General features: G+C 42.4%; 3 protein-coding genes across 3 annotated transcripts in view; 2 read left to right on the top strand and 1 right to left on the bottom strand.

The window, feature by feature from the left end:
* The first annotated feature begins 793 nt into the window (after nt 1-793).
* srd5a2b (steroid-5-alpha-reductase, alpha polypeptide 2b) lies at nt 794-3,188 on the top strand. Its single transcript, XM_041049189.1, has 5 exons — nt 794-1,094; nt 2,012-2,175; nt 2,332-2,433; nt 2,516-2,666; nt 2,788-3,188. The coding sequence occupies exons 1-5, from the start codon at nt 820-822 to the stop codon at nt 2,852-2,854; spliced, it is 759 nt and encodes a 252-aa protein (XP_040905123.1). The 5' UTR covers nt 794-819; the 3' UTR covers nt 2,855-3,188.
* Nucleotides 3,189-3,989: 801 nt separating this feature from the next.
* mkks (MKKS centrosomal shuttling protein) lies at nt 3,990-6,746 on the bottom strand. Its single transcript, XM_041049186.1, has 4 exons — nt 5,578-6,746; nt 4,986-5,167; nt 4,526-4,636; nt 3,990-4,418 (listed from the first exon to the last, which is right to left on the bottom strand). The coding sequence occupies exons 1-4, from the start codon at nt 6,560-6,562 to the stop codon at nt 3,990-3,992; spliced, it is 1,707 nt and encodes a 568-aa protein (XP_040905120.1). The 5' UTR covers nt 6,563-6,746.
* A 1,246-nt stretch (nt 6,747-7,992) lies between these two features.
* Nucleotides 7,993-21,832, top strand: part of LOC121189251 (SLX4 interacting protein) — a 72,882-nt gene continuing 59,042 nt past the window's right edge. The window contains 3 exon segments of the mRNA XM_041049187.1: nt 7,993-8,019; nt 14,879-14,968; nt 15,311-15,434. Coding sequence (XP_040905121.1) covers nt 7,993-8,019; nt 14,879-14,968; nt 15,311-15,434 — 241 coding nt within the window.

The raw sequence follows: 21,832 nt of genomic DNA, 5'->3' as shown, positions 1-21,832 counted from the left end.
GGGAGGGCAGGTTATTAATTTGCTAATATTTTTGCCTTTACTGTGTATGTGATTTATAGTCCTTTTCAGACTCAGATCACTTGGCTGAATATTTAGGATCACATTAATTTCACTACTGTACTCTTATTGTACAGTAGTGAAAACATTTACACTGGGTAAGGGAATTTAAAAACTCATTTACTTATTCTGTATTACATGCACATCTGGTTATCGTTCCTGAGACACATTTATGCTAATAATGTCATCAGCATTTGTGGCTGCTTCTGGACTTTGATGACTTTAGTGTGAACTTGTGATGAGTTTAGTCGGTCCTGTTCAAACTGGTAATGAGTAACACTGAAAAAAGCATCATTCAAAGTCAGTAGGCCACCCTCCACTTTGCAAATTTATTCACAAACAGAGCCACATAATCTGAGTGCAGATATTGCTGACTGTGTTGGTAAACAAGATGGACAGGCTGAGTAGGTATGCAGGCAGGGTCTTTGGCTGACTGCAGCACCAGACAGATTTCTAGCACTTTATGGTGTTTTTAATATTCCATAACAATCTGTTCTCTCCTGTTGTAGCTTCTGGAAATTCAGCAACTTAACAGCAGCCCTTGCACCTTTCCAAGGTGGAAAGCATAATCATAACCTCACCTCGAGCAATGTTTGTACCCATGCTGTGAAAAAGGGAGCATTCTCATGTTTCAGCAGGCTGACACACCTCTCTCTTTGCTTTGGGAGGAGTCAGAGTGTTTTTTTAGATCCATTGAAGATTAGTTTATAAGCAGAGAAGATTACTGTAACACTCACTGACCCTGAGGCGCAGACCTGCAAGATGCAATGCTATGGGGACTTGGTCAACTGTCTCAGCTGTGGGATCATATTGATAGGACTCGGGCACTTGGTCCATCACAGGAAGACGCAAACCTCCTATGGGCGCTACATGGTACACTCTCCTCCAGCTAGGACAGTCCCAGCCAGACTAGCCTGGTTCCTCCAGGAGATACCAGCTCTCCTGATCCCCCTACTTTTAATGCTTACCTCGCACAAATCATCTATTATGGGGAAGCACCTGCTGCTCGGGACCTTTTGCATGCACTACTTTCAAAGGTAAAAGCAGAGACATAAGCTGAAATGTAAATGTACTTTAAGATATAAGAGCGTGATCAGTGTGTATGGAGTTGTGTGCGTGAAGGTGCACACCCCCATTCATTCAAAATACAAGCAGAGATTAAACTGTCAATTGGGCAGTTGTTGTTTTTTTAATTTTTACATTTTAATTTTTTGTAATTTCAATTTAATATGTTAATAACACTGGTTTTATGAGGATCAAACCAGTGTTAGATATTAACTCTGATGAGGATCATAGTTTTTCTCATTTTTACTATACTATACTATAAAACATCACATTATTTTTGTTATATTTGTCTCACATTTACTTAGCCTGTTTGCATGCAATGTATTTTATTGAATGGAAACTGTGAATTAATGATATTCATCATGGATCTGGCATTCATTACAAGATTATTTACTCCCCATATTGTTTCATTATGGTGCTGATTCACCAGTGAAACATGAAACAAACTGAACACATTTCTTTAGTTAAAACTCCTGTTCTTAATGTAGAGTGAAAATAATTGCACCCCATCATTTTGTATCTCTTGACAGAAACAAAATGTGTTATTACCGTCTTTTATCATCAGTGTGCAGTGTACCCAGAGTTACTAGATGAACAGTCTGTTTTCAGCCACTTTGCAAGTGAAAGTGAGTCACTGAAAAAGAGCTTTGAATGAGATCTCCTGCTGTTATAATCTGAAGGCTAAAAAAACGGAGGAATGCATTTGTAACCTCCCATGTGGAGTGGAGTGGGGCTTAATGGTGCTCTTTGCCTGTACTTAAATGCGAAATCATTTTCTCAGAATACGTCCACCTGCTTGTAAAACATGTCCTTTGCATGTACTGTAAAGAGCAAATTCATTATCTTCTTTTTCCACCTTCTGTATCCACTATTTCCTCTACAATCATAGGACATTTGTCTATTCCCTACTAACCAGAGGACAGCCTTTCCCACTGGGTGTGATGGTGGCAGCAGGTTTCTTTTGCTCTCTGAATGGTTTCCTGCAGGGACACTATCTGCTTCACTGTGCTCAGTTTGATGATGAATGGTCAGCTGACTATCGCTATAAAACTGGTAGGAACAATATTTATTCTTTGCTCATGTTTGAAGTTTTAAATCTTAAAGGCATACAGGATTGTTTAAGTCTATTTATGTGCTGCACAGATTAAGAAACTCTGAAATGTTAGACTTTTTAAAAGTCAGTCATGGACAAGTCAGTGTTTCCTCTAGGTTTAGTACTCTTTTACGTTGGAATGGCCATCAATATACACAGTGACCATATTCTGCGTAAACTGAGGAAGCCAGGAGAGGTAATTTACAAGATTCCTACAGGTAAGAAACAGAGATTCCACATCAATAAATGTATATCAGTTCTGTGCTCGTAGTGACATGTGGTCTTCTTAATCTCCCACAGGAGGTCTGTTTGAATATGTGTCTGCTGCCAACTACTTAGGAGAGATCGTGGAGTGGTTTGGCTTTGCTGTGACCACCTGGTCCCTTCCCGCTCTCTCGTTCGCCATGTTTAGCCTAAGTTTTATTGGACCAAGAGCCTATTACCATCACAGGTGCCTAAGAGATTCCCGAAAAGTGAAGCATTCCTGACACAGTACATTAATATTCACGCGTCAAGCTACCTACATTACAATATGCCATTTCTGACTGTTAGTTATGTTCCCTCTGTTACAGGTTTTACCAAGAGAAATTCAAAGACTATCCCAAGTTACGAAAGGCTTTAATACCATTCATCTTCTGAGAGACAAAGCACCTGGTGGTCATCTTGTGAGGGCAGACAATAAATGAGCCAGCAGCAGAGGACAAGCATAGGAATCCACACTCCTATTGTTGTATTTTTAAGGAAATTTTTTCACTAATTTTACTTCACAAGAATCTGTTTTGATTTTGCTTGCAGTTTAGCACAGCAATCGCTGTATAGTATTGTACCATTTCCATTAGAACAGATTAATTGTTCAGCTCTTCCTATACAAACTGCTACAAGTTGAAACTTGCAAAAAGACACTGATAAAATAAGTAGGTGCACATAGGAAGAGATTTTGTGACAAAAGTTTATTTTACGCTAATAGTAAACATACAAACTACAAAATAACATATATGACTAATAACATATCTCATTACGCTTATTGTAACTTGGTTTGGATTTCACCAGATGAGGTCTGTTCGACTGTCTACAACATGTCATAAAACACTGTAAATAGGAAGGTGTTAAGGTGGAGGTTAGTCTTTTTCATTTTCATAGCTGTCAGGTAGTGAGTTCCTCTTACGAGTCAGCAGGTTTAAACTGGTAACATTTTGGGTGTAGCAAAATGTAATGGAATGTATGAAATGTAGCGTAGCAAAATGTAATGGAAAAATAGGGGTGGAAAATTACCACAGAAACATGCAGGTAGTTTTTTGGTGCCATGTTGGTAGCATCTGTCGCTGCACCTCCTGGTGCTGACCAAAGGCAGCTGCTGCAGAAACGTGCTGATGTTTTAATAGTGAAGATTGGATAAATTGCTCCAAGGAAGTCTTCTGATTCATTAAATTTATATACTCTCTCAGGCATAATTTAAAGGTCTTTATAAACTGTGATCGTTTGGAAGTGTAGGTGAGAAGGCTGATGAATTAGAAACCCAAAACTAATTTTGGATATCCTGTATGAACTATGAAATTCACTAAAGGGTGACAGATTGTTAATAGTAATTAGTGTTTTTTAGTAATATTACTGACAAACATAGAGGCTAAGCATGAGACCACAGCAGTAGTACAGAGGCGAGACATTCCCAGTGATGTCTAATTTTATTTATGCCTTTGAAAAATACAAACAGCATTCATTCCTCACTTTGATCATCACAAACCAGAATACAACACTAAACAAAATACCTATTCTACTAGTTCACGTCTTGAATTATGTATCTCACATCTAGTGCAAGATTAGCAGTTTCTACAGCCACTTGCAATGCATTGAGTTTAGCCGTGAAGGAGTCCAGCACACATGGCTGCAGAGTAGTGTCTCTAGACGGGGATGCGGGTGAGAACTCTGCGTATTTAGTGCTCAGATAAGTCCACTTCTTACTCGGGCTACTTTCCACCAGTCCACAGCCACAGAAGCCCAGGCTATCCTCCATGTGTCCTTTTATGGTATCTGCAGGGAGAGTCCAGTGGTGAGCATGAGTCAGATCAATTAAAGAATTCCCACCGTTGTGGTCCAGTGCTGTGGCTACAGACTCCAGAGAGTGGCAGAATCCCTCCACACCAAGAAGGTACTCGGCCTGTGAGCACCCTAGTACCGATGCTGCTTGTGTTACCTCATTATTGCTCTAAAATGAAAACACAACACAATCAAGACATGTTTTAATGAGATGGCTTTGAAAGTATGTTAAATCACTAAATTCTGACTGGTTTAATCCTAAATATTGGTTCTCACCTTGTGTCTGATGTAAGCAGCTAAGTGGGTCTCAGTACACCCACCTCCAAGTAAGGCAGATGGTTCCCTTAGGGTGAGCCTCAGCACATGTTCTGTCTTCTGGCACAGCACCTTTAACAGATGCACAGACAGACATTAAGACATGAGTTCATCTGTCACATTTACCCCCCATTAAAGGACATTCCAAGCTGATGTCTGTGTGTAAAACCCCCCCCAACATTTTAGGTTTTAGAATGAGTTTAAAAACATTATCTGATGCCAGTTGTCAAAAGTGCAATAGAAGATGTGAATCTCCCCCCTGGCTTTGTTAGTGAAACATTTTTTCAACTGTGTTTTATGGGACCATGTAACATCAATGATATTTCTGCTTTACTGAATAATATATAATGGAGATTGTAAATCTTAGTGGGAGAGAGATCCATCCGACATTATGAACTCAGCACTCCTCACTTTATCTTACCTTCAGCTCACTTAGCATTGTCTCGTTCCTATGGCAGAGGACCATAGTGCAGATGGCTGACTCCCCAGTGGGGTGTAAATGCAGCATTGTCTTGGATCCAAACTGCCTTATACTGAGATCCCCCACCTTCCCGTAGGCTTTGGCTGAGAGTGTGGTATGTAATGTGGCCACTGGCTGAGCACCTATTTGTTAAAATAAACAGATATGAAATAGGATCTCAGATACAGAGCAGAGTAATTGGAGTACAAGGTATATTCTGCCTGGACAGTAGACTATGTTTGTGTATTCCTACCTCTATAACCCCCCCTGCCCCCCAAGTCCTCTTTTTACATTGCTATAACATTATATATGTGCTTATTCCAGTGTTTCCTTAACTAAAGCTACTGTGTATCACATATAGATTGAGTGATATAACTATATTTGTTGCTGTAATATTACATCAGATCAGATCCCATCATTACTATGACAAGATCATGTTACTTGTAGCGTAATGACCTTCACCAGAGTTAAAAATAAAGTACTTGTCTTGGTACTTGTCCAGACAACATGAATCTGTAATGATAAATGGGTCCTTGCTTTCATGATGGCCTACCTGTCAGCTGAATAAGTGGCTCCATAAGAGTGATTCCCAGTCTCTCTATCACAATGACACCTTGACTCCTCAGGTATTGCTGCAGGACCGGGTGGATGACCTTCTGGCAAACAAAGAGCTTCACCTCATCTTTAACCACCTGTTTGCCGAGCTCCAGGAGTTGATCCAGAATTTGCGAGTCTGTATCTACACCTGAGTGCACCTCAATTGTCCCATCTCCAAGTTCAGAAAGGTCTCCAGCAAGGGATGCACTGAACAACACCATACGCAGTGAATTTGAATTCAGGTTCTCTGCCTTATTGAGGCAAAAGACATCAGGAATGTCCACTAGTAAACCTGGTAATACTGCAGAGTTTAGCACAGAATGACCTTCAACAGAGACAGTCACTGTCTTGCCCAGTGTGACAGTACCTGGGTTGTCACAGGGAACAGTCAGCAAAAAAGCATGCACAGCCAACTTGCTGATGTGAAGTGTCTCTTGCTCAGTTAGCACACACGCTGGTTTGCTGGAGGTAATACTGCGAGCTAATGTGATCAGGTTCTGGCTGCTGCAGAAGTCGAGCTTCACTTTGCAACCACAGTCTTCTCGTTGTAGGTAACTGGTGCACAGACCCAACAAGTGCTTGTTCAATTTGATAGCCACACATCCTCTAAGACCAGACTGCCTCGCTTGCTCAATAAGAGCCAAACAAAGAATGGCAGCAAACAAACCACAGTCACTGAAACGAGAAACGTGGTTGAGAATCGAGGTCTTTATCAGATTGACAAAAGACTGTGAGGAGGAAATGGCTGGTAGGAGAACCGAGGAGGTTGAGGTGGTAACAACGTGCCCTCCGATGTTGTTATGAACTTGTTTTAGTCTACCTGTCGGACCAAAACAAGATGTCAGGAGCTGCCTGAGCAAACTAAGCTTGTTACAAATATCAGTGTTGTCCAGTGGTAGATCCGTACAAAGAGATCGAGATTTCTTGACTAGTCGAGACATCACTTACGCAAGGTTGTCGAAGCGGTGGCAAAACATGGGACCACTTTGGACCAATTTAAGTGGCTTGGCATGATGTTAAACACTGAGTTTAGCGTTACCTAGAACGATTTTTTGTGACCATGGTGTTATTTTAGACCGCCGTGCAAAATTTGAAAGAAAACGCTACCTTCAGTGCTTCCCTGTTAAGCGCCCTCGCTTGCAACACTCCGATGTTGAGACTTCTAGATTTGCCTGATCAAAATGACACACAAATTTGCAAAGTCCCTTTATTAAGTACACTAAAAAAAACCAAACAATGTTGATTTTACCATATGGCGGCTATTGTTTGATAAAAAGAAATAGTTATATACAATTAGGAAACATATAATTTCGAGATTAAGAAAGGCTTTTTCAATACACGACTCGTTTCCATGGTAGCAGTCAGAGCGTTGGGTCCTAGTGGGGGCCTATTCGGTTAAGAGTTGCAATCTCTCGCAGGTCCTTACAAACTGTTGCTGCCAAGACAGAAAATCGACCAAGATCTCTACGACACCAGTTGCCGGCTTTATAACAGAGGTGGACAGTCGCTTAGCTTCCTTACTCAGAGTTCCTGAGGTATGTTTTTGGAAGAAGCCATCCTCTGAAAGCTCCGACGTAGCCTCGCTTTGCAGTTGTTGGACTACAAACGGGATGTGACGTCGTTTCCTGTAGCCTTCTCGGTTGACAGATATTCTAGTTTTTGTTAATTTTGATGTACTTACACAACGTTATACCGAGTGTATTTGTTTAACACGTGTTTTATTGTAGTTAACGTGTCATTTTCTAATTATGGTTTAACGCTAGAGCCACTTTTTTGTTTCTTAATAGTAATCTTTCTTCTTTTAACCCCAGCTGTGAAGACGAATTGAACCGATAAACTGTTGTTTATGAACTACTGTTAAACTCTCGCGTTGCATCAAACAGATAAACTGTAGTCATTGTGCTAAAATGCTTTAGCTTTAATCTAACGACATGTGAAGAGGCTTCGTTAATGTAGTCTAGGTTGATCTGCACAAACTGACTGTAGCAGACTGAAGTAAGGTTACAGTATATAATGTTAACATTAACTAACATTAGCATTAACACTAAAAGGACTAACATTACAGTATATTGCGTTTAGAATAACCATAATAAATATCTGTAAGAAACTGAATTCTGTGTCCTATAAAGTTATGGCTGCAACAGATTAATATTAAGGCAATGTCGCTATAAATCGGGTTACCTGTGGAGCACCACAAACCCTGCATAAGTGTCAGCTAGTGTTATTAGGAGGGTGTTAAACTAAGTCTACCATTATTACATGTTGCCTACAATGTATGATCATTGGAGACTGCTGTTTTTAAGCTGCCATGTGTAATTCATGACTATACACTTTTTCTAGGCAAAACTGACTGACTGCTGTGTTCACTGCAATGGCTCCTCTCAAATTTGTCATTAATGTAAGTGAAAATAAAATATACAGTATAGAGACCCTTGTTATGAAGTGTTTTATTAAATTCTTATACTGTTTATTACAGTGTTATATTAAATAATATTGTGTTATTAATACGTTCAGTATGTATATGCAACAGTTAAGACTTTTTGTGAGCCTACCATTTGGATTAAGCTGAGAGTATACATAGAGGACGCTGCATTCAAAAGTTTTTTCAGAAAAACATAATGCAAACTGTTGTGTATTACATTTGATGCAGTTATCTGTTGTTTTGAACAGTTATGACTTTAAAGTTTAGGTTTTTGAATTATATTTGGCTAGAACCTGCCTCAGAAAAGCAAACTTGACTCCCTTGTAAAACCTAGTGCTAAGTTAGAGTTTCTAACCTATGCAATTTTGCAATTTTGTGTGTCCAGTTTGGCATGGACACATTTAAAGGAGTATAGTCTAATCACAAAAAAAGAAAAAGAAAAAAAAACTGTTGACTTAAAGTAGAAGGTTATCATCTGAACATGTGTTAATGATACTCTTTAGTATCTTGTGAACATGTTCATGATAGAAAATATCTTGTTTCTGAGTAAAGGAGGTTTTGGGTGCTTTCACTGACCACAAAACCTCATAATTACTTTAAACAAAATGTTTTCCCACATAGAACGCACACAAGATGCTAAAGAATAAAGAATAATATGAATCTGCATTTGATTAAGCTTTTCAGCTTCTATTGCCAGCATTCATGATAAACAACTATGTTTGTGCTGCTGCCAAACAGTAGAACTGCTTCACACACTACTTTCAGCTAGTGGCTTAAGTTATTATGGTCTATCTTAAACCACTGAAAAGCTGTTATGCAGTTGGGGAAAATATGTAGCACAGGAATATATGCTTGTGTCCCTAACATTTACAATATTACTATTCTGTTGGAGCTCCTTCTGTATTGCCTGCAATGTCCTACTGTGGAGGGCAAAACAATGTCCTCCACAACGTATTTGGCCACTAGGGGGAGGTACAGATACACGTGTTAAACACCTTAGCTCCACATTCTGATGTTGTTATTCATCCTCAAGCAGACATTATTCAGAGTTTCTGTTCACCTTTTGCAAATCTCAGCTGACTGCCTCCCTGAGAGCCTTTTGTCAATGGACGCTGACACAGAGCAGAGGAAACTCATTCTATTAAAAAGCCAAGCTGTTCATCCTGAGTCTGATGCTCTGTCAGGAATAATGCACATCAGATGTTTTTGTTAAGTGCATGGAAAGCCGCTGGTCTCTCTTTTGTTGATGTTTCATTTATTGAGAGTTTTAGAGGAGGGCTGCAAACATTTGCGCTGATCTCTCACATCCTCCATAATGCCATGTGTGCCTAGTTGACCAGATATTGCATTCACTCCCTTTATTTGTTTCATATGCATGCCTGCATACAGGCTACCCCACCACCCCCCTCAGCTGGTTGTGGGAGAGTAAAACCCTGGAGGTTCACGGAAGGTTCCTTCCCACTGGGCACATAATGATACTGTTGTGTTACGCTGCCTGAGAAAATGCACACAGCCTCTACCATGCTTAACAAACTAACCACAAACAAGTATGTTAGAAGGGATCAGTCCAAACAATAGCGTTCAAGGCGCTACCCTTGGCTCTTCTTTTGCAAAGCAAGCACCACTATCCCCCATGTTTTTTAATGAATGGATTAACTTGGAATATAAAAGAACAGAAATCTGCTCAGAGACACCGTTGTCACAAAAGCACGTTGCAAACTCTGTTTTGCCGGCTTACAGAGAGAGAAGGTTTTTGAAGCAATTATGGGTTATGTTCTTGAATTCACCAAGCCATGTTTAGTAGGCTGTTCAGCAGTGTGTTTTATGATCCTTTCTCCTAAAATGTTTTCAAAGTAGCTCCCTCCCTGGTTTGTGGAACTGCAGGAGGTGCTGGTATGCTCCTTCTTAAATAGGCTTACACTATAGTGACCTGCCACTTCTCAGACCTCCCGAAAAGGGCCTGCAGGCTAAGACACTGATCCACTGAAGCGCTAGCTTTCTGCCAGGACATTACTGCTGTAGAACCCAGCAATCTGCCTTCTATTAGCAACATGCACTGCTGACTTTCTAACCATCTAATGTAGTAGGCTGAGACAGAGACCAAAGCGTTTTTAAGAATAAAAAGTTTGAGGTATCACAGAGTAGTTTAATGTCAGAGGTTTATGTGCTGTTTAGTGTTGTTGTCACTCTGTAGATGAGCTCATATCGGACCACACATTGTGTTTCTGTACAAAATCATTGCTGTCTGATTAGAAACATTTTGACACTCTTTAACTTGGGGAATCTTTCACAAGAGAAGGTGACAGGTTAAAAAAAAAAAAACAAAAAAACGCTTTCATCTCCGCACTGCATTACATTGCTGCACAGAATTCACATTTCCTAATGAGGACACTTCTCAACCTGCTATTTCTGTCTGTCTACTTCTGAAAGATTTGACTGCCTGAGTTTTGTTTGCCGTGTGTTACCTGGAGATATTCCTGTCTGTTCTTGCTGCTGGAATTCCACTCCTGGGTTGTGTCTCTTTTTTATCATCAAATAAAGAGGACTCAGGTGTGCTAACATTCACCTGAATGAAGGGAGCTTTGCACACGAAACACTTCTGTGCACTATCTGTAAATAACATTCGCCTCAGTAATAATCAAGCCTCAAGCTTCACTGCTCAGTATCTGGCAGTTTGAAAAACTGGAAAAGAGAAATGTCTTTTTTTTTTAAAGGGGAAACCCAGGTGACTCACAGCACAGAGAGAGCTGGGAATGAGGCAAATAAAGCCTGAGAGCGAGGTTGTCACACCCACAGATCTAAAGAGCTCTCCTGGGTTCTTTGCAGACTTGCAGAAAAGAGAGAGAAAGTCAGAAAAAGAGAGAGACAAAGGGAGAGATGCAAGTTTTATTGAGTGAGACCGCATCTGCTGCCCCTTCTCTCCCAATGTAAACATCTGTGGCTGGTTAGTGTTAGCCTCTGAGCTAAGTGCAGTCCGAGAAGGTCTGGTTCTTATATGGCGCGATAGCAATGGCAAAGGGCAGCGAGGTGGGGAGGCGGGTGAAGCTACTCATAGAGTATGGGCCCCGTGCCCAACTTGGAGCAACATAGGAGGGAGGATGGAGAGCTGGGTCTGGGAGAGAGATAAGGGAAGGTAGAGAGTGTTTTGGGAACTGAGAGTGATATAGACCAGAGCTCCTAAGACCAGAAAAGGGAAAGTGAGAGTGAGTCTGAATCAGGAGTTGTTTATTTACAGACACGTTATATAAAGTATATATAGAGGACTTCTCTCATGTTGTGCTGTGGATTGTGGGTAGCTTTTGTCTGTTTCTAATGTTTTTGTCTTAGTTAACCTTTTTTTTTTTACTTTAGGCCATAGTTATCAGATTGGCAGTGGGGAGAATTAGGATAGAGAAGCTGAGCTTAGCCTGCAGGAAGACTCAGTCCTATTCATTCAGTGTGTGACAGCACACAAAAGATGGCACAATAAAGGATTGGTATTAAGTAGCGCTTCTTGCTGCCTCTCATTCAGTGTTCAGCTTCTGTTCATAACTCTAAAAGGCCAGTGCAAGGCAGAGGACAAAGCAGTGCTGGCCCACTTTAGAACGTATGAAAAGAGTAACTTCCTCTAGAACTTGGCCCTTTATCAAACCTTTCTTTCCAACAACAGTGACAGTTGCTCAGAGTATCGCCTTAAATGTGTCAAAGCAAAGTACACAAAATAGGATAGCTTCAATGAGCCTACTAGATTTTTTGGGGTCCTTTCAGATTACTTTGCTCAAGGAAGACAAGGTTTCTGTGGTTTGTATTACATCTACAAAGTATTAGGCTGCTTGCAGAGATCTCACTAAAGAGACCAAGGGACCATAGCAGGGCTTTAAGGGGGGATACATGGGGGTCATAGTTCATGGCAGAGTTCAGCTTAGAGATCCACTGGTCACTCTTTGTGCTGGGAGTTGACAAATTTAGACCACATGATGTGATTGTATTCCGAGCCTTTGTGTAAAATTAGATTCTGCTGCTCATTTGGTCTTATCTGCCACACTCAACTCAACATCCTTTGTTAAAGCTCCAGTAGCTACACCGAAAGAGCACAGCCTGGATTCAAAGATTGACACTTTAGAGGGAAAATCTGTGCCTCCGGCAAACCGCAAACAGCAATTTTGCAGGGCAAATGAATTGTTTTCTCATTAGTGTGATTGCATTAGTTTGCATTCCTGACAAAATCCCCCATTCCTGAGAAGCTCAGGGTATCACATGCTGTTTTTGTGTTAGGGGCAGACCAATGTTTATCATTAATGTCCAGTTCCCAGTCGAGTCTTGTCTGCTGCTCTAATGTGATAAAAGGAAGTTAGTCTAAGGCTCGCTAGATGTCTGGCTTTCAGCCCAATGCACACTCAATCAGAAGCTCAGAAACCACTTTAGGGGATTCACCCTGCTGTGCCTCTCTATAAGGACCACACTTATACTGTCCCCTTCATTCCAAGATATTGATCAAATTAACCTTGTGTGGCTTTTTAGAGTTTGCATTAGCTTGTATAATTTTGAGTTATGTACAGTGCCTTAGAAGATTGATCTTGTGGTCCCTGTCAGGATTTCCACGCATGTCAGGAGCAGAGTCATCATGGAAGTGAATTAACATTTCCCTGACACACTGTCAACAAAAACTGAAAACTACAAGTTAAGGATTCATTGCAGGGTCATTATACCTGAAAAACCAGTCACTCATGCATAGTGGTAGAGTTCCTATAGTCATCTGCAAAGCCATTCTTAGGTCTCAAAAGTCAAGAACTCAAGTCTGAATACCAAAACGCATCCAGCGTGTGTCAAATCCCACCCCAAGAAACCACTGTGGGGGCTCATCCACTAGTCAGCCCCAGTTTCGACTGACAAGGTCTTGACCCTCTGTTGCTAGGCTTTCCCACACACTGGTTATTGTTGGAGGCAGTCAGCTGAGGCCACCAGTCATCCGTAGACCGACGTGAGACAAAGGGCAGAGGATGGAGAGAATACTGATCTACAGGGACGAGCTGATACTGACAGGCAGCATGCACACATTTTATACACAAGGAGCTGGCACATAAAGGGGTGGGGGTGCTCTGTTCTGGTCCATGGCATTTTTTTTGCCTTTGTGAAAGTATGTTTAGGTACAACAACCAGTTCTTTCCTTTACAATAATCTGTCTGCTAAGAAATTGCTATTTATCCATTTTCTATTTTTGTGGTTTTCACATCTTGATGTTCAGATTTTTGTACTCAAGAAGATAGAAGATATGGAGGGATAAATCAGAGGGCCACGGATTAATGCATTGTTTTATAAGAGTTTTAGAATAACACAAATTTTCCTTTAGTCTTGGTGACACTGTTGCAGAGACATACTTTAAAGCAGCTTGCCATATTCTTGCCATATGCAGCTCGCAGAAGACAAATACAAGCAATGCCTGAAACTGACTGAAACATTCACTGATCAGTCATATGGTGGCGCCCTCTCCTCTAGTTGACCTGCAAGTAGAAGTAAAGAAGCAGCTTCACTTCAGTTATTATTTACAGAAAGACAATGAGAAAGGAAAAAGCTCCTATGGGGGAAAAAGAAGGCAAAATATTCCGCAGCTTGACTTGCTCTGGGCCAGTATGTAGCCTTTTAATGTCAGTGAACAGTTAATAAAACTTTCTCAACCTCCTCCTTTAAGGAAGGAGCTAACCTAACTCATTTCAAAGAAGAGGAGAAGACAACTGGATGGAGTTTAGAGTAGGGAAGTGTTGACCTGTGTCCAGAATTAGGACCTAAGTAGCAGAGGCCTTCCCCTATACACCCTGTTCATTCATTCTCTCGCGTCATCCTGAGAGCAAGACAGTCTGAACATCCCTCATGTCTGGATGTAGAAGTTAGTCATTCTGTCTGCAATACATCTGCCCAGGGGACAAGCCTGGCTCTAAACAAAGCTTTTAGTGTGCATAAGTTTTCCCTGGTACTAAATGAATAACCTCTTCTGTTTGTACATACTCTTTTCCAGTTCTACACTGTAAGCCTGAAATCAGTGTCTGGTTTTGTCTTTATATGACTCTGTGTTTTTGCTTTGCCCCATTCAGTTCAATGCTTTTTTGCTTCATTATCACACTGGGTTTTAGGGCAGTACTTGTTCTTGTTCTTCTGTGTCGTGTTGTGGGTGGTCTCAGTCCATCCATTACTTCCTTGTCCATGGAGAGGCGAAGTTCACACGAGACCCACATCCATTTGCTCTCTGCAGCGGGCAGCTTTTGCACTCATGTGTAAACCATAATCAGGCTAGCCTGAGAAAGATGTAACAGCAACTTAACCAGCCGCGGCATTTCTGGCCTCCCTGTCCCTTGTAGCTTATTGTCGTTGACACAATGACGTAGTGCTTCAGGAATCCACTCTGCAGCTACTCAGCTCACTACACAACTCGAAAGTTGTAGTGCAGAAGTGCAGAAACATGGAGTGCTTTAGGGTAGATCTGAGTTTTATCACTACCCTGGTACAAAGTAGCATAATCCTCATTTATGTGGTACATCTTTAGACTTTTTTTGCTGCCTTATTGTGACCTGAGGCAGTGTAAAACTTATAGAACAGGAAAATACTTTTTATGCTGAGAGAGGGGAAATATGAGGAGACAGACAGGACCATACTACTTTGTAAAGAGATTGGCAGAGAGATGGCTAGACAGGGAAATGGGAGGGAGGGGACATGCTGTGAGAGGCCTGGGGTGATGTTTGAGGACATAGGGGGTCGTTGTGGTTTGTCTCGCTGTCAATCACCCACACTTTGATTTCCTTTGTTGTCTGTGAGCTCAATGCCCCTCAGCAACCTGTGGCTGTCCTTCCTCTTTGTGTTACAGTGTGGGAACTTTGCTGTGCTGGTGGATCTCCATGTTCTGCCCCTGGGCGGCCAAGAGGACGCCAGCTGGTTTACTACGGACCACATCGAGGTACAGACACAGGGAGAAGGGCGTGTGTGAGAGTGAATGTATGGCTTCTGTTCTGCTGGGGGCCTTTTCAAAAGACAGCAGTAGCGTGGAATCTAAAATGACTTTGAGCTTTCTGTCTTTTCTTCTTGAGGGGTTTTCATTGTTGCAAAGCCATTCCTATCTCTCCACCTAGCCACTTGTGGAGTTAGTTGCCTTACAGGCCTTTCACTTGGGACTTATACTGTCCTGTTGTTTTCTTGTGCTCATCATTAATGATTTTTTGTAAAGTCAAATCAAAACTTTGGACCTCTCAGCAGTCCAACAACATGTCGCTGTACTGAAATATCTCCACACTGTTTGCAGGAGGTTACAGGTCTGGTCCGAGATGCTGTGGAATAAAGGGTTAAGCAGTACACAGAGTCCCTCCACAACAGAAGACACCTCAAACAGAAGGAGATGGCACCTGCTTCAGCCTTTGTTGTGATAGGTAACACGCCGTCATGTGACCCTCATTATGCTGCACCAGAGCCAAATATTCTGGGTATTTATTATAACATAATGTAGTGCTTTACAATCCCTTATTCTGTATAATATTGGCTTCTTCATGTGTTTACTTAGAGCATTAATTTAAATAGTTGGTAATGAGTGCAAGTCATTACCATTATTCTGTTTTGAATTCACTGTTGCTCATTCCTCTGGAATGCAGTCATCTTTGTCTTCCCTTTCCTTGTCTTAGGTGTGTCTGTCATCAGCTCTTGAATAAGTAAAATCGCTTACTTTGGCTATGAGCGCAAAACCATTATTTATTCACTTGGACGTGAGTGCAGAGATATGTCTGTGTGTATTGATGGGAATGGAATTACAAAACAGTCTAAAAAATATTTCAAGGTTACCTTTTTGAGAAGAGTGTAGGTGGAAAGACAACAGAACTAGTTGGGACATGGTGGCTATCTACGCCCAGGGTGTGACCCGCGGAGGCAAGAGCTGATAGACGTTTTTATATTGTGTTGCACTGTTTAACTTGGCACATCTCAGTTGTGCCAGGCATTTTGTATGTGTAACATGTTAATCCCATTAAAATGGCTAATGTTTGTTACCCTTCTGGTTAATGTGGTGTTGGCACACCTGCGTCTATCTGCTCTTGTACTTAACTGGATGACACCAAAAACAGTTGCCCTGACACATACACACATACCGCTGTATACACAGAGAGTGCATATCAATAAATTATGTGCCAGTGTGAATAAGTCAGTTCATCCCTATGCGAGTACATTCCCTCAGCCACCCACACACGTGCCTTTGAAGCACTGTAAGCCTAACTTCAGAGGAACCCCCAGCTGCGTGTTGTAAGACAGAAAGGTTTGTCACAGGTAGCAGTTAAGGGCAGTTAAACTGGGCTCACTCAGCGGGGCAGGCCTGACTGAGAGTGGGATTACAGGGCAGTCGGTCCCATAAAGTTTCTCTTGTGGCTGCAGCTCTGCCTCTCACGCTACTCCCCTCCACTTAAGTCTTCTCGTCCACTTAAACAGTGTGTTCATGTGTGAATTTGTTTTCATACACAGATACATGTGTACATGTTACCCAGCGTTTCTTGAGAAAAAACATATAGTCAGTAAGCAGCTTGCAACCAGGCGCGCATGCGTGCACACACACACACACACACACACACACACACACACACACACACACACACACACACACACACACACACACACACACATACACACACATATCAGAACCAGTGCAAATCAGAAGGAGCGATAGTGTGTTGGAGAGATATATCCTCCCCCTGGGCTAGGTGTGAACAGGCTGACAGGGTAAGGTTACTGAAAAGCCTGACTCATATTCCCCATGACAGACTGAGGAGAGACAGACATCTCTAATGATGGAGATCACAGACTGAGGCTCCACACACACACTTTCGTGCACACATTCACTACACTGCATGAACAAGGGGACTATCAGTATTTCAGCAGTGAAATATGCATGTAAAAATGATTAAGCTCCTCTCAGCTCTGCCAAAAAGAATGTAACCAGTGGAACATGACTCCGTACCATATCGGAGAATTTTCCCCTCTCAGAACATGAAAAGGTATTGTGCCTCAAACAGGCCTGCATAGTTCATGTGCTGTAGTCCTATTAAAGGTCTTAAGTGAGTGTAATGACATTCTTGGTCTTTTCATTGTCCCATGTGAGGGAGGCAGCAGAGCACTAAAGGTGGAGACTGTGACTGTGAGAAGTGAGCAGGCAGGCAGGAGCCATAAAAAGGGGAGGACAGACTACAGGCTTAGGGAGGGTAGCCCAGCAAACCTCAGGGTGGGTATTAAGTATTGGGGTCGTCTGTTCTGCAAGCAGGTCAAACGTTAACCTGCTAATCCTCACAGGACTTTCAGACTGTCCATACCAGGGAGCGAAAGCCAGTTTTCTGCGTGTATCTGTTTCAGCAGAAGACCTGTTTGCATGTGTGTGTGTGTGTCTGTGTGCAGCGTTATGTTACTTGAGAGCAGAATTAAGCTGGATATCCTGCAGGGAGACATGTATGTACTGGAACACGTGCACATGCATGTTGTTGTATATAGAGAAAGGTGTTGGGCAGGGTCGTACTGGTGTCTGGGCCAAGAATGGAGTGTGGTGCTATGTGTGGGATGGTATGGGCGGGTGGGGGGGCTTGTATGAGGCGCTGTTTGAGCTGGTGCCAGTGTGAAATCACAGGGGCTTCCGCCAACAGACAGCAGTAAGAACAGCATAGCAGCCTCAGCTGTTGGCACTTCAAATGAGCCATCAACAGCTTTTAACATTCCAAGGGCTTCAGTGCAAGTGTTTGTATCTGAGTTATCTCTATGGGTTATTGTATTGATGTACTTATGGTGTGTTGGGTGTGCATGTGTGTGTGTATAGCACCCAGTGAACATGTCAGAGAGGGGCTTATCCCATATCTTCTGCCAACATAAATCCAAGGCATTTCTTCAAATCTCAGCTGCAGAGGCCAATTTCCAACTGTCAGCCGCCAACCCCCCCCCCCCACCCCCCCAATTTTTTTATTTTTTTACCCAGGCTACTTGAGACTTCATGATTAGCTCATAGTGATGTGATTTATTTATGTTTTTAGAGAGATGAACAGAGGGAACTTTTCCCACCAAACATTTTGGCTCCGGACAGGCAGAATGGACATGCTAGACTTTAGAAGCCCAGGGAAGGGGAGCTTGGGAGAGGCCACTTGCATTCTCCCTGGTAGACCGTGTTGAACACACCCACATTTCTCAGAGTAATTACAGATTGAAAATGAGCGGATAATAGGTTCTCTGTGCTTTGACGAATGCATTTTTGTCATTCAATATGATAGTTGAGTAAGGAAGCTGGTGGTTATGCTCTACGACAAAAAGAGTGTCACAATTATCTTCATGAAGATGCTACTGCTCAGCAGAAAACGTGTTCATGTCAGACATGATGTGTAGGCTGCCTGTCCAAGAGACTGTCGCTTATTGTATATTATTGTATATTATCAGAAATTACCATTACATTTTGCATTAGATTCAATCTTGTGTACTACCAGTGGTGATTGTGCACTATCTTGATTTTCATTTGCTCTAGTATTGGTTTAACTCAAGGACATATTAATTGTGTAGTTCATAATGGGGTATATATTTGTGTGTATGTGTAGAGTGTAAACTGAGAAGGCCCATTTTACATGGATTTAGTTAACATGCCATTTCAAACTGCCAAAGCACATTACCAGATGTCTTATGTCTACTATTAGTGTTCATACAGCCACACTGATTTCTCCATGTGAGGCAGAGCTCGGGTGTAGTTTAGCCTGGTGTTTGAGAGTCTTCCTACCAATCAGAGGAGTTAGAGGAGCCCTGGCAAAGTGGTACCTAGAGTCTGTTTTAGCCCATGGCAGAGCTGGTTCCTTCTTCCTCTCCCTGCACAGGTGCCAGGGCTTATAGGGAGGGAACACCTGCCAGCCTGTTTCCCCATGGCCACGGCAGGCTGGAGAGGCATTTTCCCAGGCTCCCCGGATGAATGGTCACTAATAGCCGTGGGAGAGGGCTTTGCGAGTGCTGCACAGTGTACCACTGACTCCTCTTGGCAGCCCCATGAAGGGGGCTTAAGGCAGCCTGGCCATGGCCATTGCGGGAAAAGCACAAGTGTTGCTGGATAGCTTTACTGTTGGAGAATGTGTTTACGAATGACCATCTCCCTCCCAATGAAGAATGCGGAGGATGTGTAGAGACTAAAAGGGGGATGGTTAATTTTTGCTCTGCCCTGTCATAGATTTGGCTTTGTTTGGTTTCCTGGCTCTTTGAAGGCCTGCAGCCCCAGGCTAAAACAGTTTATCAAATTTGGAAAAACAGCTCAGTCAAAATGCAAATGAGACTTTCTGTGTACAAAACACACAAACATGTAAATCATTACATGTGTTTTTGGATGCTCGTTTTTAATGCGAATCGATAAACGCCTACTTTTCAGCCTCTTGCTGAGACAGTTCACAGCGCTTTTCTGATGACAGAAGTAATTTTGTAGTGACAACCGGTATTAACCCGCCTTGTTTCTTCTCAGTGCTACCACAGCGATTACTATTTATGTGAGTGGCTGTTATGTGGGGACTGGTCTGTAAATAGAGAGGCATGCCTGTGGCAGAGTTACCTGCCCTGCTCTGTGTTACTGGGCGTGAGGCAGGCTGGGATTAAGGCAAGGGGGAAATGGAGACCTGTGACAGGAACAAAGGAATTCCAAGGCCCAAGCTGGAAATGGATCCTGATCAGAGTAGCCGCTCCAGCCAGCCTGCCCCTCTCCCCGCTCGCCCTCCCCTAGCCCCTGCTGGGCAACCCCCTTTCCCCTGGTGCTTTGTGGTGTTGCTGTGGCTCTTTAAATCCTTCCTGTAAGCCCCCGGCCTTACTCAGCAGCAACACATAGGACAGTCTGACTCCACTGTTAACCCCCCTCCGTATTATTGCACACACACGCACACACTTTTGTTCTTTTTTTCTCCTTTACAATTTTATGGTCTCTCCCCTCTCCTCTCCTGTGCCCTCCATGTCTGCTCCTCATGTCGTCTCTTCATGTTCTCTCACTTTCTCTTCTTCTCCTTCTCCGCAGGGTCAGCTGCAGTCTCTTAGGACACAACCGCAATCCCCGCCATAGCTGTCACACCACACTCTGTTCCCATATAATTAGGGCCTGAGCCTGAGCCTGAGCACGGATCACATTCATGTGACTGTTCCCCTTTACCACAATCTGGTCTGGGAGACGGCACACACTCCCTTGAACTCATGCTAAGTGTTCAGCCTGACCAGAATGCCTTGTTTCAGGAATTACTAAAACGTTTCAGAGGATGTCGTTGTTTTCCTCTGCTCTTTCCTTCACTTCAAAAGAAATGGGTCTTCGTCACATGCTCTTGTGAGCTCTGGATTTTTCCTGTGGGCAGGTGTCGTTGTAGTGCACACTGCCAAATTTGCCTTGTGTTGTCAGTCTCAGGTAATTCTTTCCTGGCCTTTTGTTTGCATAAGGTCAGGGTGTTACAAGATTTTAACTTCTTTTAAAAATAATACAATTCAGAACTTCAGTCAGTTCAGCAAAGAATTTTCTTCTTTTCCTCAGTGTCTTACCCGAAACTAGTAGCAGAACCTAGATAGTATCGTGATGTGTGCCATGGTTCATCCATTTGGATTTATAAACACAGGCTAGCAGATTTACAGGGGATACAGCAAGTAGAGACAGCCTATTTCCAATGAGACCTTGATCTGAGTTTTAAAGGGCCAGCACTGTGCATAACTCTGCACAACATTAATCCAAAGGAACTTAATGCAGTATAAGCAGTTTGCATCTTCCTCTTTCTGAATGCTGTCTAATATAAACAGAGGCAGCACTTTGAGAGATTTGTGGCCTCTTGGGCTAATTAAGATATAATGATGATTGAATATGACATTTTGTATTGTGACTGCATTTCTCTCATCAGATTATGTTTCTGAGAAATAGATTTTTTTTCCCTCGATAATTGTTCTGTGCTCCAAAATGCTCCCCACCACTTTAGTCACATGCTGCATTATGGGTTGGCCTGAGCTACCATGCTGCGGCGTATTTTGTAACTGCGATGAAGGGGTCACCCAAATGTTAAATTGAACACTCATGCGCAAATATTGTTTCAGGTGGACGATGTGCAGGATGATAAGGCACAGTGCTCTGCTACGGCCGTAGTTACAGTTACACACAGAGAGTGATGTCCTTCCAGGAAAGCCCCCACTTACATATGGGTAACTTCCTCATGCTCTCTCATCCTTCATCACTCCACCCCTCTCTCTCGCTCTAAGCCCCAACTCTCCACCCACACTTGAGGACAGAGGGAGGGGGTCCACATCAAAGCAGAGATGTCAAAAGAGCAGGAGTCTCAGGCACTGATGTCTGACTGTCCTGCTGATTCAACTCCTGTTCATAAAGGGGTTTGCGTGGGAATAGCAGTTCTCCTGACATACAGTCACTACATATACATGCACACTAGAAACACGGTTAATGAGAGAAATCAGGTTACTGCAGGAAATCGGAGAATGCCTTTACATGCAGTGCAATAACCAGGTTACTGTAAAACTGCGTTTACATGCAGCTGGTGGGTAATCAGGTTTCTCTTCTTGTTTTCTTGCCATGTTTCTGAACCAGTGCTGGCATAATTTAAGTGTAGTAATGATATATAATACTGCAGCCTGAAGAGTGTTTTTGGTGGAAACATTTGGAGTAACTGACTGAAAGGCCACTCATTTTTTCCTTATTGTGCACAAGCCTGAAATTTAAAAAGAATCTTCTGTTCATCTGTGGAAACAGTCTTATTTAGATTTATTTACTTCAGTTTTAACAGCATTTTAATCAGGCTTTGGACCTAGCTGTTTTGCA

This window comes from Toxotes jaculatrix, chromosome 11 (assembly GCF_017976425.1).
Source record: "Toxotes jaculatrix isolate fToxJac2 chromosome 11, fToxJac2.pri, whole genome shotgun sequence".
Taxonomy (NCBI): Eukaryota; Metazoa; Chordata; class Actinopteri; family Toxotidae; genus Toxotes; species Toxotes jaculatrix.
Note: the sequence above shows the minus strand (reverse complement) of the source record. Positions and strands in the feature narration are given on the sequence as shown.